At 44.6% G+C, this 17,551-nt stretch overlaps 3 protein-coding genes across 3 annotated transcripts; 1 reads left to right on the top strand and 2 right to left on the bottom strand.

Annotated features, from left to right (window-relative positions):
• Positions 1–1,117: 1,117 nt before the first annotated feature.
• On the top strand, positions 1,118–4,718 carry BDCG_08868 (ribose 5-phosphate isomerase B). Its single transcript, XM_045424640.1, has one exon. The coding sequence runs from the start codon at positions 1,555–1,557 to the stop codon at positions 2,353–2,355; it is 801 nt and encodes a 266-aa protein (XP_045273314.1). The 5' UTR covers positions 1,118–1,554; the 3' UTR covers positions 2,356–4,718.
• Positions 1,128–5,032, bottom strand: BDCG_08867 (dihydroorotate dehydrogenase (fumarate)). Its single transcript, XM_045424639.1, has 3 exons — positions 4,906–5,032; positions 4,038–4,594; positions 1,128–3,961 (listed from the first exon to the last, which is right to left on the bottom strand). Exons 2-3 carry the CDS (start codon positions 4,509–4,511, stop codon positions 2,849–2,851), a joined length of 1,587 nt encoding a protein of 528 aa, XP_045273313.1. The 5' UTR covers positions 4,512–4,594; positions 4,906–5,032; the 3' UTR covers positions 1,128–2,848.
• Positions 5,033–12,449: 7,417 nt separating this feature from the next.
• BDCG_08865 (uncharacterized protein) lies at positions 12,450–14,990 on the bottom strand. The gene is made up of 2 exons (XM_045424638.1): positions 14,064–14,990; positions 12,450–13,940 (listed from the first exon to the last, which is right to left on the bottom strand). The coding sequence occupies exon 1, from the start codon at positions 14,692–14,694 to the stop codon at positions 14,389–14,391; it is 306 nt and encodes a 101-aa protein (XP_045273312.1). The 5' UTR covers positions 14,695–14,990; the 3' UTR covers positions 12,450–13,940; positions 14,064–14,388.
• Positions 14,991–17,551: the final 2,561 nt, after the last annotated feature.

The raw sequence follows: 17,551 nt of genomic DNA, 5'->3' as shown, positions 1-17,551 counted from the left end.
GTCACTAGAATACGTGTATTGGCGAGGTAGAAGTACACTTGTAAGATAGCTTTAATATGAATGATTGACTTCTCAATTGCAGAAAATGGTATCAGAATCGGTCCCTTCTCGGCAATATTGGTGTGAAGCTCCGGCAAGGCCCCTCACTAATCCCGATCAGGTATATACCACGTGATCTAAATGCCGGACGTTGCGCCGGTAACTTTCGGTGTACCAAGATCGTCAGGCAAACTTGCTAGTATCAGAACTGTTTTACCCACACCGGCTTGCCGGATTCAGTTAGCCGGTGGAGTTGCAATCCAAAATGCAAGCAGCAATTCTCGCCAAGGTGAATCACTTACAGAGTACTCCGTAGTCTGTGTGCGGAAATAATTATTTATTATTGTTTTTCATGTTTGCATGAAGTTGTGAAACGAGGAAAAGTGGAGCGAAAAAAAATTGGCGCCAACTAGCAATCTTTCAGTACCCATACGTGGGTCGGCTAAGGTTATGATAATTTTGATAACGATACATTTATTACCGGATAAAATACGTCGGCAATCGAAGCATAGCCGCGAGTCGAGCCAGAAGACGAGCAAAGTTGCGCCTAATTGCTGGCTAAAATGCTACCCGAAGAGCTGTAAGGCAGATGAGAAGAAAAAAGCCTTAGAGAGTAGTGTGAAGAATATGCCCTTGGGGCTAAAGGATACTGATATCCATCCCATTTAAGGACATATAGGAAACGCTGCTGAAAGCGTTCAGTTGGATGCAGGTAATCTATCAACTTCCGAATTCAACCAGGCCTCGCAAATGCAACGGCTTTCCACTTTTCCTTCACCACTTTCTCCATAATAAATGCTGCTCTCGCTGGGTTCAATAAACTCTATCCCCCTTTTCCCTCCATTATTATTATCCAGAATTACCCTTCGATTCGGACCTGTTGCCTAAGTTACCTATATTTTTATTTTTATTTTTATTTTTTTGGCATTTTATTGTGGGAATCCCGGTTTTTTTTTTTTTTTTTTTTTTTTTTTTTTTTTTTTTTTTTTGCCCATATTCTACCCACAAAATATGCGAAACTGGGCAGTCAAAAATCCCGGGGGAGGAGTGAAAAAGAACTGGGCAATGGGTAAGAGGTAAACACATCTGGAGCAGTACCGCCAATGCCCATGCGGTGGGAACAAAGGCAAAGGTAGTAAGTATGTCGCTGTTCATGTATGTGTACCTGAGTGGCTTTCTTTTCTCGCCATGACATCATCGTGCGATGCAAAAGACGGTCAAGAGGGTCCCTGAGCGCTATTTTTCATTACTGCTTTCCATAGCAATAACCATAGCATCCTTGCCGCTGCCAATTGATAGAAACATCCGTCTCTATCCCATGTTAATGGCAAAATACCTAGCGATATAGGCTGCTTCAGGTACTGCGCCTTCATATTCCACGGGCACTCATTGGTTGGCCTTGCTTTTGTCTTTCCGTACCGCTATGGAGACCATGGGGGTGGTGTACCAGATTTCGCCGCTCGGCCGTTTAGTAATGAGGTATCCAGCTCAAATCAAAGGGGATGATGGAGATGGATGGAGATGAAAATGTTATTGAAATGCCAAATCACCGCCAAATCACTGGCTGTAGCTCTCAAAGTTCTCCAGTTTTTATTTGTCCTTTGTAAGAGAGCGACGTGGGATGTGGGATGTCAGACTTTTGGGTATATATATCGCGCTGATGCTCCTTTTTCCATCCGCCTCTTCTCTACATCTGTACAAAAATCATATCTCTCAATCCCCCCTCCCGTATATCTTCTACCTAATCAGAGCTTCCTCTTGAAAGCCTCCAATTTATCACCTACATCACCACAAAACATCCGCAACTACGCCATCCAAACCCTTTCTACCCCGACCAGAATGACTCCCGCACCCCTCCGCATTGTCATGGCCTGCGACGAGGCCGGCCACAGCTACAAAGAAACCCTAAAAGCCCACCTATCAAACAACCCCCTCGTCGCCTCCATCACAGACGTGGGCGTTCCCTCCGCCGATGACAAAACAGCCTACCCGCACGTCGCCGTCCAGGCCGCCCAGCTCATCAAGGAAGGAAAAGCCGATCGCGCACTTCTGATCTGTGGAACCGGCCTGGGTGTGGCGATTGCCGCCAATAAGGTTGCGGGCATCCGTGCCGTTACCGCTCACGATCCGTTCTCTGTTGAGAGATCCGTTCTCAGCAACGATGCCCAGGTGCTCTGCTTTGGCCAGAGAGTTATTGGCATCGAGCTGGCAAAGAAGTTGGCGGCTGACTGGTTGAACTATCGCTTTGATACCAGCAGTGCCTCCTCGGCTAAGGTGAAGGTTATTGGCGAGTATGAGGCTAAGTTTGCTTGCTAAGAAGTGGGTTTTTTTTTTTTTTTTTTTTTTGTCTCTGGAAGACTTTTGATGATGGCTGGAATTTTGTCGCTTTTGCCCTTTTTGACAAATAACTTTGGAACGTTGGAGTGGAGGAGGTCGATCCTTCTCCTCCATTTCTTTTTCTTTGTTTGTCCCCTATATACCATTTGATTTGACGAGGAAAGAAGGAAATGGGACCAAAATTTACCCCATGGCTTATGATTCACACACTTATGTATTTTGATGTTATAGATGAGGTTTTTGGGCTTGGAAAAGCAGAACTATAGACAAGGCATTGTTACAATCATATCCGGAAATCAAAAGAAAAACACAATGACTGATTTGTTTGTTGCTTTTCCGTTTCCGTGTTTGCCCTCTAATATGTGGACTTCTAAATGCTTTTTTTGGCCTCCCCTTTTTCTAGACTCCGTAGCGAAAGCACTGTACGCGGTCACACAAAATGAAAAGAAATCAAGTGTCCCAAACAATCCAATTACCTCTCCGCCTTGTCCTCCAGCTCTCGCATCTCTTCCTTCATTCTGGTAATCGTCCCACTGCCCCCGTAAACCAATCCCGTATAAAGCATGGCTACATTAGCCCCAGCTTTAAGAGCCTTCGCAGCTTGTTCGCCATTCGTGATTCCTCCAGATGCAAAAATCACTTTTGGAGCCAAGTGGGGTTTCGCCGGTGATGTCATAGCGTCGGATTCAGAAGATGGTGGTGTGCTGTCAGGGCCACTATCGCCAGATACGGGGGTTTTATCAAGTAGCGCTCGATATCTCGCGACGAGGGAAACAGTTTTGTTGAACAAATGTGGGCCCGAAAACCCACCCGTTTCTTTTAGCGTCTCTTCCTCGCGGGCGGACAGCTTGTAGCCCGTGGGTATTGCTGCAGGCCTGGTGTTGGTAGTATTTCCCACAATAATTCCGTCCACGCCAGATGCCCAGACGGCGTCGCAGATCCCGGAGATTTGCTCATCCGTATCCTCATCCGGGCTTACTTTGACCATTACGTAAGGTTTGGTCGTCCGACTGGTGCGTTTTGCAGCATGGACGACACCCTTAAGTAGTGCAGTCAGGGGCCCTGATTCCTGCAGCGTTCGTAGGCCAGGGGTATTTGGACTGGACACGTTCACAACAAGGATATCCGCATATTTTCCTAGCTGGTCCACGCAGTAAACGTAATCTTTCTTGACGGCTTCGATGTCCGCCTCTGGTGTGTTTTTGTTTTTCGCAATCTGGACGGCGAGAAGCTTGCCTTCGATTAGACTGCCTGCCGGGACACTTGCTTCTCCATTTAACACCCGTTGTTCCGCAGATTCACCCCATCCAAAACCGTGGGCATAGGCGAACTCGCGAACTCGTTGCTTGAGAACGGCAGCCATATGATCTGCTCCTTTGGAGTTAAGCCCGTACCGATTGATCAAAGCATTCTGCGAGACGATACGAAACACTCGACTTCTGGGGTTTCCTTCCTGAGGAAGCGGTGTAGTTCCGCCAACCTCAACGATGGCAGGCCCCAGCTCAAACAGGGCTGACGGGATCTCTGCGTCTTTATCAAGGCCACCAGATATCCCAATCGGATTGCTAAGGGTATAGCCAAATACCTGCTTTCAATCGTTAGACAACACATGCTTCAAATGAATAAAGAAGGGACAAAAGAACGCAGAGATAATATGTCACCTCAGTAACTAATTTGCCGTCGCCATCCGGATTTCCCCTTTCTCTGGGATGGAGGCCAAACTGATAGAGAAATTTCAACCAATCCACTCCCGCATGATGAGCGTCTTCCGCATCTGGATAATACCACCTAATCAGGCGCGGGACAATCCACCGATGGGCACTCGCCCGGGTGTCAGTCGCATAGAGATAGCCGCCCCAGAGGAAAAGAACGATTGTCGTTCCGAGAAAATATCTCTTCATTTTTCTACCGGCGGGTTTCGCAGTTTCTGTGGCAGCCTCACTTACTGGAGCAGCTGGTGAAGTTGAAGATGTGTTCCTTGAACCAAATGGCACATTTGACCTGGATACCGGAACTCTTTGACCAAAGCGCTGTGGGATTGAACAACGGGGAGCTCGCAGCGTACCGCTGCGTGACATTGCTCCCAGGTTTCGGAGTAGAGACCGCGGAAGGCGGCCATTTCCACCGAGTGTCATTGCTAATGCGGCCAGAAGAGGTATACTATCGAATTGCCATCAAGAATGAACAAAATCAAATTGTTCGAATGTATCCGGGGGTGCTATTGAGCAGTCAATACATAGTTATAATATTTGACATAACAATAATTCAAGTAAAGTTAAAAATGAAACAAACAAAAAGCTTAGCAACAGGCTTTAAACGGCAACATGATAATAGAAACAAACAAATTTTCAGGAATAACCCCCATCTTATCGTCATGGCGATGCTCAAGTGAGTTCAGCCTTGCTGAAAACTACTAAAATTGTGGAGGGAAAAAGCTCATGTAAGCGGTTGCGAACCAGGATCAACCACGAAAACGCGATGCAACAGGCAAGTGACGCCATGAATAATATAAAGTACAATCATACTTACAATAATATACTTCAATGTGTGTTCCGGGCACAATTGGCGCTTCAATGCATGATATCGCACACTGTTTGTCTGAAAATTGAAGTGGGAAGTTGAGGTGAGTGATGTCGGCGACGGAATTACATTTCGCCGCATCTACTGTTCAAACCTTCAACCTCCTATTGTCGAATTCAATTTTCTACAAAAATCGCCTTGTGGAGATTGGCTCCGAAAGTTGCGCACCTTATCAGCTCAAATTGAAGCTCGACGGAATACGGTAATCTATTTCCTAATAGGTGTCTAATGTCCCACGCCGCTACCGCTTCGCCGGGGGTATGAGGCGGTAGACATGGTTTCATTTCCCTTGTTCAATGCCTGTGTAATAACCCCACAAAGCCCTCTTCTCAGGGCCATTTCTATCAGGGATAGACATATACAAACGACACGACATTTTTGGATGCACGGCAACCCACGCTAGAATAACGAAATCCCAAGGTTGAGGGCTATCATTGCCAGTTGTCGGGATCTGGTTTTGTTCAAATGGTTGATTAATGACTACTACATGGGTAAGATCTTACATCTGCACCCTAATGATGTCAAAATCCCTTCCCTTAAGGAAGACTTCCAGCCCAGTATCGCGGATAAGGCTGCTGTCTTGCGACAGCAAATTACGCGCCAGATTCTTCAGTCCAAGAAATGAGGATTGTTAACCCGCTGCGGCCGCTGTGCGACGTTTCAGACCTTAATTAAAGGGTACAGAAGATATTATGGCGAAGTGGTCGCCCGATTGCGAGGATTTACTGTAGGTGCAGATGGCGAAGTCTAATGTTGGTGCACTCTTTTGACTTCTTGCATTTTCTCCTCCAAATCCTTGGACTACATTTGACGAAAGAGAATTACATTTCGGCCACTGTTTATTCCAATGGAAGAGGCCAGATCATAACCTCCCAAAATACACCACTACTTTCAGCACGCCTGGTACGGATACTTAAAGCAAGAACTTTCATATATTCTACCACAAATTATGATTTTTTCCCACTAAAGGTTCCATATGACCCCTGTTGGTCCATCCACTGTACTGTTGATGGAGATGCCAGCTAACCAATATATTCCCTGCCGCGTAATGTCCTAGTCTGCAAAATGGCGGATGGGCAAATGTTGGCCTCATTTTCAATCTTCCTCATGGGAACACTTGGAGTAGCGATGATAATAATATCTAAAAGTGCTTCAAACCCTGGAATATCTCTACATCGTCTCTATGCTGTGCTTTTGGGCTAATTTATGGCACAGAGTCTGATGGCTACACTATACCTTCAGCAGCATGAAGACCTGAATAGCTCAATTTTGAGGTTAAAACTCGAAAAAGGTCCCATGTTTGCATAGAAGTTGATTATAGCCTTATTCACAGGGGATGTGATAGCCCATGCCCTTTTGAACGAGAAGAAACATCGATACCATCATGATTTTCTAGCATAACGATAGGCGTTCCTGCTTCCCGGAGTCATAAATGCTGTTCACCCTTTCCTCCCACAGCGTGGAACTTCTAGAGGGGCCAAGGTCATGCATGAGTGCAATGGATTGTTCTTTTCCTACTTTCCGCCGCTGTTGCTGATACCAGTGCCGCCCCTCTGTACTTCGAGGGGATTGGTGGTTTGACTCCTCCACTGGCCCTTGACCTACCTAGTGAGATGGATGTCCTGGCGACTTCATGGGAATGATCGCATGGTCAATTACAACCTACCAGACTTGCCACCTCTGGCCATGATGGGTCAGCGTGAGGTAATGATATCCGCGTCCTCCTTCATTGACCTCACGGTTGTTTTTATCTCTTGATTCCCTCAATTTCGGGAAATCCTTTATTATGTGTACTAAACTTTCACGTTTCTGTCTATAAACAAGGACATATTTCCCCTAATTTTGTTCTTGACCCAGATAGATTAAAAAGCAGGGAGCCTTGATAAACTTTCACAACGGCCTTATAATGTTCTGGAGGAAGACGAACCTCGCAGAATAGGTATTTAATGTGCACCACTCAATTGAAAGCGATGCACCTTGTCTTAACAATACATGCCCCTCTACCTGTGTGTAGAACTCTATATTTATAGACATATGAACGTGTAGCCATGTGCAGATCTTTCCCTACTACTAATAAATTGAGGTTCAGTTTTATGCCATGAATATGGCCTGTAGAGTTTGTACAACAGGATATATAATTGCCTTAAGGGCCCGCGAATATTGTCCTCGAAGAAGCTTACACAGAAAAAATCACATCACTAAATTGTTCCATCAATCCAATAGCTATCTATCTATTTGAGATTCATTCAGTCTGAGAAATCAGAGTAATTGATTGATAAATAGAACTTGCGGTAAGGGTTTATAAGTCATTATTATTAACATTAAAACTTCAATACTACTGCGTTTCAAAGATATAGCATCAAAGAAGCTAAAACAAAATTTCTCTCTGAAACTTAGTATCAATCTCGAGAAGAATGGGTTGATTGGGTGGCTGTGATAGTAAATTATCAAAGGAGAAAACAGACATAGGACATAAAGGGAAAGAAAAATGCTTACTACGGTAGATAAACAAAGTCAAGCGGGGTTTTTTGCTACTCTATTACCTTCTTCTTTCTTTTGATACCCCCCATTGTATTAGACTGCATTGCCAAATTGATGAAGATGCTGCCTCTATTTAAGTGAGCAGTGAACCCATCTGCCTCTGCTGCAGTATCTCACCGGACACCGCCGCGGGAATGTCTAAGCTGATTTTTCAGAGGTTGCTGAAAACTTTGCCATAATCGAGCAAAACTCGCCGTAATGTAATCCGCATAGAAGTTGAGGTTCGGTAGCCAATAATATATGCTTTTAGACGAATGGGAGCCTGGGAGGTGGTTATGCAACTCAACGAAAAATACCTAGGCCTCACGAATACGGAGGATAGAAAGAGCCAATTGGAATGCGTCTCTTCCATCAAAAACAATAAGTAAAATATCTCCGAATGAGATATGATCTAGTGAGAGGTCAGAAGCACTGGATGAACTTGGCCTCGCTTGCCCTAGTAAGGTATGTCATGGATGAGTGCAAAAACCTCGATACATGCCTGGAAAAAAAATGTGAGCAAATGAAGTTTTTTTCTCTAAAAAATAAGCAGACCCAGGGAGTACAGTAGCTAAGCTTTGTGATATGATGCCAACCAATGCAAGCACTTTTCAAAACATGGCGGCTTGTCATCCTTGCAGGATAACCCAAACATGCCAATAGGAGACAAGAAAAGAAGTAAAGGAGGAAAAAGAAAAACTTGCAGAACAGACATCACACATGGTCTTACTCGCGGTTGAACAGGCAAGATGAGAGGCAATCCGTGCAAATATAAAATATATTATTTCAAATATCTGTGGTCAGTCATCACAGCTATTGTTTTGCTTGACACAGCCAAACGGCTCAAAAATGAACCTGCGGATTGATGGTAATCTAAACGAATAAATAGTGTAGTGTCAAGGGCAGATTTGAGAAAGTTCTGATCTATCAACTAACTAACATAAGTTAGTAGTTACATCAAAAAGTAAAACCTATCGAGTTGAATGGAAGCATATGTTTCGAGACAAGGAGCGTTCTCTCGCACCGATTGGCAGCTTATCCATCCACGTAGACAAGGTACTCCTCGTATAGGAACAAGGAACCTTGCGAAGGTTGAGGAGGAAACTTCTATTATTATTTGAGGCGGCGAATTGCGGCTAACTATCCTGGTACGTATTCTCATCTCAATTCCCTGTTGAGCGCGAAAGCTCCGAGATTTCATTGCTGAGGCTCTGTTTCATCTATTGCCTCTTTTTTTTTTCTTTTCTCGTTCCCCCCAATTGGCATGTCCTTTTGAGATGGATGACATATGTCGAATTTCCCATATCCGAAACAAGCAAGGGGGATGGGTGGGGGTAAGACGCGCGGAAGACGGAGTGGACGCTAGCATGACGAACACCGAATAAAAAGTGCGGGAGGCTTTGAGAAGAATTAACTTTCTTTTGCATTGTTCTGATTGGGAAAAAGTCATGTTTAACTGCACCTAAGGATGGCCTTAGGAGTATGGAGGTGAGCGCGTGTAGGGAATAGGCATACGATCCTAGTCTGCGCTGGATGACACTGTAGGTATTCCGAGAATGTCGAGAGGGCGTGTTCCTAAGAATCACCACGGCCACTTCTGAACCCGATGAAAAGGCAAGCATTGTCTTTCATGATAAGTTACCGGATCATGACATTATTATTGCTGTTTCTACCATTAGCGACGTTGTCGCAATGGGTTTTCAACGAGGCAATGGTATGTATATGTATAGATATTTTGATAAAACAAGCATTCTTTATGCTTAAAAATAAGTCTTCTCGTGGCCCTCCACTTTTTTCAAAGTGGGCTCTCTCTGCTTGCTTCAGTTCTCCACCGGACTATGACAACTGCCGAAGCGTGAAGATAGATAGGGCATAGCTGGGTGGATAAAAAAAATACCCAGCTTCGACCGCAACAAAATCACCATGAAAGGTAGATATGAGGTATTCGCATCCCGCGCCCTTTTCACTATGATATTCACAATGATTATATGAGAGTCTGTGAGGACCCGTATTGTACTTAGTACTGTACAGCGCCTTGCCTGGATCCTTTTTCCCTTTCAAAGAGGTCAATACCAGTTTCCTGTCAAAGCGGAAGCGATGTCTGCCCGTTGCTTCTCATTGTTGTTACCAATAAAAGACAGGTAGGATTCGGGAAAAGGGGCTGCACGAATGCTTCCAAAACAACAATGTCTTAGTTACCTATATCTGATCCCCTGAAGGCTCATTGATGCATTATTAACTAAAACCATTTCGGTATCAGGAGAGGAGGCTATGCTGGCAACAAATGAGCGACAAATGAGAAACAAAGCGCAAGTTGCACGCTAAATAGGGGGTGGGTGCACATCTGACCCCTTTATCCGGGCACGTAGGCCAAGCTTTTCAAAGGGATTGGTAGCATCCAGCCCATCGGGATCACCAAGTTGGGTTAGAAGGAGGCTAGGCAAACGTTTTCTGATTTCAAGACAGCACCGCATTGTGCAAGATGGCTCCGAAATCGGATTGAGCTGGGGGAATAACTAGGGGAAGGGAAGGGAGTTTGGAATTCAGCTGTTGTGTTCTGACTTCAAAATACCAGGTTCCCTTCTTTCTGTTTGCCGGCCTTTTAGGCTGAGGGTGAGGCGGTGTTTCTCAATCAGAGCTTCAGGTTTGATCAGCGACACTAGAGCATGTCAGAACCTGCCAACACCAACCAATTATTGGCAGACGCGGAGCATGCTCCGGTGCCGAGAACCTATCCCCCCGTCAATACCCCCCGTCAATACCCTGGCGGACATAAGAGCCGTGACCGCCAGTCAAATCACGGTTTTCCTGATGTACGATGTATGAATTTTCATCACGACCCTGGTTTCAAGTCAGCCCATGTAACTTCTACCCTCTATGGCCAGATCAGCGAGTTCCTGTAAACCATACCACCGGTAAAATAACTGTCAACCGCAATACCATCACGCGTTTCCTGCTCTTGTCTCCTTCGTCCCTGATTCCAGCGCTGTTTGATAGTCTTATTAGTGTTGTAGACAGATATCTTGGCATGAAAGAGGGAAGCTCGGCAATTCAATTCCTCTAGCCTCAGACAAACTAGCGAAACTATTATTGACCATGAATTCATGATAGCATTGATCTTGGGAATCATGCCATGGAGTTCGTTTTCTCCCTAGACACCATATCAAGATTAGCGAAAGATAACAACTCTTGATATCAAGAAGGAGACACAGACGTATCACATAAAATAGTTTCATTTTCTAAGTCTGCATCAATCTTCTATTAAACCTTGCTGCTCTCTCTTTGGCATTGCTCAAGAACCCTCACTTACTTCTTTTTGCAGAAAATATAAGAAAATGAAACAAAATGCACAATTAGAAAATAACCCCCTTTTGCAAAGCAATAATAATGTGACATCCAATCTCCTCCATCCAGGATAGGATCCCAGCCAAAACCCCGAGCTCACCCGAAAATCCAATTCGGTAACTAAAGCCGCTCAAAGGATTCCGAAAATGCCGCGAAAAACGAGCCATTATTGTTGTTTTTCTCGAAAAAACGCAAATGGTCTTGAGTTGATTTAAAAACGCACGCTCATTGGACCGAACCACACATATCCAGACGAGTTTTCCCCATTTCAGCCTTTCCGAACCCCTTGTTGGGTAACTTGCTAAATGTTGCGCTACTCGAGGCTAGTAAATAGTGATTGCATACATGACACCGAGGCGAGCGGGTACCTGATTCATCATCAGCAGCAGCCAGCAAAGCAAAAACAGGGCAATGATAATGAAGGAAAGCATGAGCATGGGAAGAACGATAATGGAAAGAGAAACAGGAAAACCGGTTTTCTCTTTGTGAAGAGGGGAGAGTTCATTTCTTTTGCCGCTCTTTGGTTTTTTTTTTGGTTTTTTTGGTTTTTTTCGGGTTTTTTTTTTTTTTTTTTTTTGAGTTCACTTGAAGGCGAGTTCGGGCAGAATAATTTTGCCTAAGAATATTTATTATTCCCTTAGGCAAATGTATGTTTCAACTTAAATTTTTTTTTTTTTTTTATGCAGCGGAAGATTCGCGGCGGTATTCATTGACTATTAATAATAGTCGAGTAGTTTTGTTACAATCCCTTCCTTCATACGAGTATTGTTACTCACGAAAGCAGCTTGATCCATGGATGTGAGACCTTTGACACGTGCTCCAAGTCTTCCAGAAGCCTTCGATGCTTCCAGAATGAAGTTGGGATTTATGGATCCCAAAAATGCCAGGCCTAGATTGTTTGGGTTTATGCCCCTGAAGTTCCAGGCAAAAAATGGAAAAAAAAAAAAAAAAAAAAAAAAAAAAAAAAAAAAAAAAAAAAAAAAAAAACAGGCACCGCCACATTTTGATACACATACACAATTTCTTTTGGTAATCCTTCTTGCCAGGGAGGTTAATCGTTGCAAATGGTGGTAATTTCATTTATCACTATTATGATAAACCCAGGTAATATGAATTATTATATGGACCTCTTTATTTTTTGAGAGAGGAGAAATTTCCAAGTCACCTGGCAAGCCCGTCACAGGAACAATGCAGCCATGTTCGACTTAAAGTGGAACCTGCCCACATATCTTGAAGCTTGTTTTTCATGTCCCATCTTTTACACTTTTAGCCTTGCCAAATCTGGTAAATGACGGAATATATTTCTCAGCTGTCTATACCGAACCCGTCCGAACGTAGTTTATATAAGACCGTAAGCGAGTCGGCCGCTTTGTACTGCCCCATCAAATTTGTATGTAAAGATACCTACCTATATTTGTTTGTTATGTTTGTTTCAAAAGTATCTCCACAAACAAATTTGATGGGGCTGTACAAATTGACCTACCTACTCGCCTATCTGGCCGGCTCGCTTAGAGACTTAAGTTATGCGAAGTACACTGGAGGGTGGCGTCCTTTGTAAGGAAGGGCATGTTTTGGAGTTAATTATTGTCACCCATGTTTGGAGTGAGTTATTGTGGCCTCTTGATGGGAGCACAACATACCCCAACGCTTGAGTCCCACGGAGGATGTGGTCGGTGCTTTGGTGTTACTTAAAAGCCCGGTGGAGAGATGCCTCATGGCCGGGTTTGGGTGGGTTAGAAAGGCCCATCTATCCATGCGGGCCGGACATCTAAATCGCTTTGGTCCCCGTTCATGTAATTCTACCAGCTTCGTGACTCGTGGGGACGCTGGGGAGGGTTGGGCTGGAAGTGAGATGCAGTGGGTCGAATCAACAACGATTTACCCACAATTATTCCGTGAGGATAGCTTATTTCTTATTTTCGGGGATATATATGTAATTGATAGGGACGCGCCCACTAAGTTCAATTGGGTTTAGGCCGGTAATTGAATTTCCATTGATTAATTATGTAAAAACCGGAAATCTTATGTGCACGTAGAAACCACTGCCTACCTGGGCCCTACGGTAGCCCACCCTTCTACTCCCTCGGCTGCTCTGGGGGGCAAAAGATCTCATTCTACTACTGCCGGTGCCAGCGACAGAAGCTGCAGGATATGACTGATCTAACCATCTTATGAGCTGAGTTTGAGAGGTTTCATGTTGTGTGTATTAATCTAGCTAGTGGCAAACTAATATATGTGGGGTCACGTGGGTTAGGGCTGGTGGGTGTAGGAACCTCCAACAGAGTTTAAGGACAATAAAAGGCAATTTTTTGAAGAAATAATGGAAGCTTCTCTATTTCAACTCTATCATCTTGTGATACACAGCAGGCAGAACAGGTGGCTTTGGAGAATCTGTGAGAGGATGAGAAGGATTATTTGAGAGGCATTGTAGATATGATGGGTGCTGTTTGATCTTTTAACCACTACACAGTACTTTTTTTACGCGTGTTCATCCTATGCATATAAGATTTCCAGTTTTTTACATATTAACTTAATTAATGGAAAGTCAATTACCGAGCCATGCCTATTCTAATTTAGTGGGGGCGTCCCTATCAATGATGGGATGGTTCCATGTAAATCCCTTTTATTTCAAGTAGGTATTTCTTCGCGGGAAAACGATAATCAGGACAAAATAAGACAGTTTTGATGGTGACAACGGCGATTGTCCCTGAATAGTTATTTTGTATGTACCCTGCTCTTAAGATAACATAATGAGGTGAGGTCGCCCAAATTGTGAAACACATGAGAACACTGGGCTAACCAAGCAGTTGCCCAACCAATGAGTGGTGATGTGGCAGATGGCGCTGGCATTGACCCTTGCCACAACGCATGATGTAAGTTTGTTCATTTAGCAAATCATTGACATGGTGGTACATGGTCTAGGATAGATTGTTTTTTATAGTGCTGAAGGGATTAGAAGCAGGTTGGGTTGGCTGCAGGGAGCAACCCTGTTCAAGAGCATTGCGCTCTCTCTCTCTCTCTCTCTGTTTCTCCCTTTCTTTTTATGACAGGGAGCATACAATGTTTCTAGGCTGTCTGTCATTTCCGAAATGCTTTGTTGCCCGCGTGCCTGGTATTCCCTATGCCGGAAGTTAGGTCTGTGTCAGCCAGGATCGAAACTACCCTTCACCCGGGTGAACAAATATTGGATAGGACCGTAGGATTCACTGATAACGAGAATGATAGGACCTGGGTTAACCTACCTACCATGGCCATGCTTGAGCATCTGATAATGCATCATTCAGAAGGGCGGAACTTCCTGATACCAACCTGTTTTCCGCGAAACTTTTCACCAACCAACCTCAGTACGGAGTACAGTACGGTATATACGGCCGTACCTGTGTACTGTAAATACGTGGCTGTACGCTGCGCACTCTACTGCGTACTTTCAATGTAAAGTGTCAGCAATAGTGCGTGGCAGTACGGCACAGAGTACATCCACCCCAGCGAGAGGACGGAAGGCCATGGCTTTGCTCGGAGCGGTCAAGGAACGCAACAGCGCTGTAACTACGAAATAGTACTCCGTAACTACTCCGTAGCTCTGAGCGTTCTGCAGACGAAGCCACATCCTGCAAGGACGCACGCCATTTCCAGGGCGCCGCTCTTAGGCTTCATCCACACGGAACTCCCCCGAGTGTTGCTGCTGAAAACGCCACCAGGATGCAGGGTTGCCCAAGCCTTGCTGGTGCCTGTGAGTGGGATGGATGGTGCGGCGGCAAGCTCGCGAGTTGCTTTTTTTTCTCCCCCAATGATCATACCATTGCTTTTGGTTATTTTGGGTTTCTCAACAATCCTTTGATGGTGATTTAGAACGAGCCGGTTCGAGTTCACCATTGAGCAAGCTATTTTCGGTAGGAGTGAGTGGCTTGTAGGCAATAATAACCACAACCCTTTCCGTATTTCCCGTGAGGAATGCGATATCCAAAGCTGCTTGTAGTGCGTTAGTTGAGGCTGGATGCCGAGGAACGCCGTGAATGACAAATGTCTTGGCTATTCAGCGCTCTCCCTCCTTCAGCGAAATTAAACCTGTTGCAGATTGTTGTTTGTAAAGTTCTGGTCCTTGTGTCGATAGTGCAGCTTACGTCATATTCGTTGAAATGCCAACGTTGCAATAATTATAATAATTAATGATACCGAACCAAGGCGCAACCGGCAAACTATGTTGGCTATGAGAAAGAAACCGCCAAACCAGCGACCAAGGAACTGTCAAGCTAGTTTACTCTAGTGCAAGTGATTTGATGTTTCGGCCACCCCAAGGAAGGACTTCCCGGGGTTGGATCTGCCACTATTTTTCCTTCGATGATATAACGCAGAGTTTGGGGCAAAACGTTCTCCCTCCTTTCCTGGTTTTATTGGCCAGGGACACGGAAGAGGGGAGCGCCAGGGTGCTTGGCCAATAGCTAGTCACGACTAGCGGGCTCATCACTTTTGTTCTCTGTTGTTCCTGCGAAGTCGTTGCATCCCGGCCACAGCGATGGTGAGACGACGCCTTTTTAAAATTACCAACGCACAATCTTGGAAGGCTGATTTGCTTGGCCCGAGGCAAGAGCGCTTTTGTCTTTTTGACATCTGATGATTCATTGGCACGCGGTATTATTTCATGCATGACTCGACAAACTCAAAACTTTTTTTTTTTTTTTTGCCACAGGGTCCTTTGGCGCTAGTATGATCATCAAGAGAAGAGCAATGCAAATGCGGTAGCTCGTTACACGGCCTCTAGAAACACGTTTTTGATCATGCATTAATTGTGACAATTGGCCGTGATAACAGTGTCATAGTGGCATAGATGGATTCTCGTTCCCCTTTTCAGGTACCGCAATTATTAAGCTTAATACCGTCGATCATCATCTCCCATAAAACCAGCCCTTGGTTTGGTAATCAGTCACCCCAGGAGCCTGGGGCCCAAGGGCGAAAGGATGTGGATACGGCACTTGGGAATGATCCCGATAACGGAATAGCATAACACCGCCTAGGCGGCGGGTAGAGCAATCCAGTGGACGAGTAACTTGCATATGTGGATCCCAACGGGGTCCTGATTTGCCGACAGTTGAATAAATCTGCTTGATTTTATACAAGCATGTACTGTCAAGCAACGTCTCTTTTTTCAAGTTTTTTGATACATCTGTCTCAACCAAGCTTTCGAGATTAGATTCGAGAGTAGCCGAAGTGGGACTCGGATATCTTGACGGTTTCAAGGATGGTTTATCAATGTGAATTGGGGCTTGCAAATTTTGGGAGGGTCTGGCCGGCTGGCAAAAGAAACCCCCACCCCGAGCTCTCGCGCTGGGGGAATTTCCGGCTGAATGCTTCCTCTCGGATCGGATAGAAGAGAACAATGGTGGAGAAAGGCCACAAGAACCCTCCGTACGGAGTACAACCGTCTCTAACAATGAGGGGGCGCAGAGAAGAATCTCCAGCTCTAGCATCCTGCAACTCGGCATACAAATGACAAGAAGTTACAAATGTTTGAAAGAGAGGGGGGGCCACAAAAAATTGTTCGCGAAGCTCAAAAGAATAATTACATCTCTTTTCTGGCTCCCGCACCCCCACAACGGCAGTTGGGCCAAAACCCAAATGTTATGTGTGTGGCTCCCTTGTTGACAGCTGGAGACTGAGGGCCTGTTCGGTGATTTTTCCTGTACAGTGCCAGGGCTGTACAGAAAGTGGATATTTAACTTCTGATGGTGTTAATCTTCATTATTGTCACCTTTTCTTATATGAATAGTAGTCTGCTTAGTGTTTTGACATTACAGAGTACTTCCTTATGAATGGTTTTTTATGATGATGACTATCATACTATTTCAGCAGATATATAGCAGTATGAAAATCCTGTTATCTATCTTTACACATTAAATATCAGTGAAAAATGAATCTTAATGAGTCTTAAATTGATCACTTTTGCAGTGACAAGCCTTATTAACTGCTGTCTATGATATAGATACTGTTATATTACTTCTCAAGTTACATTATCACAGTTACTCATCATAATTGTTGATTTTTGATGATATTTACAGATCTCTGAATGCTGTACTCTGGACTCTGTACTCTGTACAGTCACACTGAGACATGTCAGTATATATCATAACTCATTCCAGTGTATACAGTACAGATTTAACTTGAATAGATTTAGATCTATCACTTTTTCAGCTAAATACACTGTTGAACTCTATAATATGAATCTGACTGTCAGCTTGATATGCTTGGTGAGTTGTACAGAGTTATACACAGAATCTACTGAACAGAAGACCTTATTCAGCCAGGTTAGTGTGTATAACCCCGCCCAGAGCCGTCCAGGGCCGTACAAGCTGGCACTGTACGGACTTATACAGCCCTGGACGGGGTCACCGAACAGGCCCTGAGAGCGCAGGTGCGCGGGCCATGCTCAAGCCTCCATGTATTCCTTTGTTCCTTTACTTGATCTTTTTATCTTTTTGTCTGGGGAAAAAGAAGATCAGAGGGAAGGGGGGAGATGTCATATATTCATATTTTTTCTTTTTTTTCGATTCTCTCAGCTTTTCATGTCTCCATCATTTACCTCCCCAAATGGTTTGCGCAACATCCCAAAAAAATATAGATATAACTATAATATATACAAGCATCAAATGCTCGCTTACGCTCGCCTTTCTGCTTGCGCAGCCCCCTCTACCACTTCCACCCTCCCCCCCAACCACTCCCTACCCCCCCTTACCAC

Source organism: Blastomyces dermatitidis, assembly GCF_000003525.1.
Source record: "Blastomyces dermatitidis ER-3 genomic scaffold supercont1.12, whole genome shotgun sequence".
In the NCBI taxonomy this organism is placed as follows: domain Eukaryota; kingdom Fungi; phylum Ascomycota; class Eurotiomycetes; order Onygenales; family Ajellomycetaceae; genus Blastomyces; species Blastomyces dermatitidis.
The sequence above is the reverse complement of the archived record's forward strand: the minus strand, read 5'-3'. Positions and strand labels throughout refer to the sequence as shown.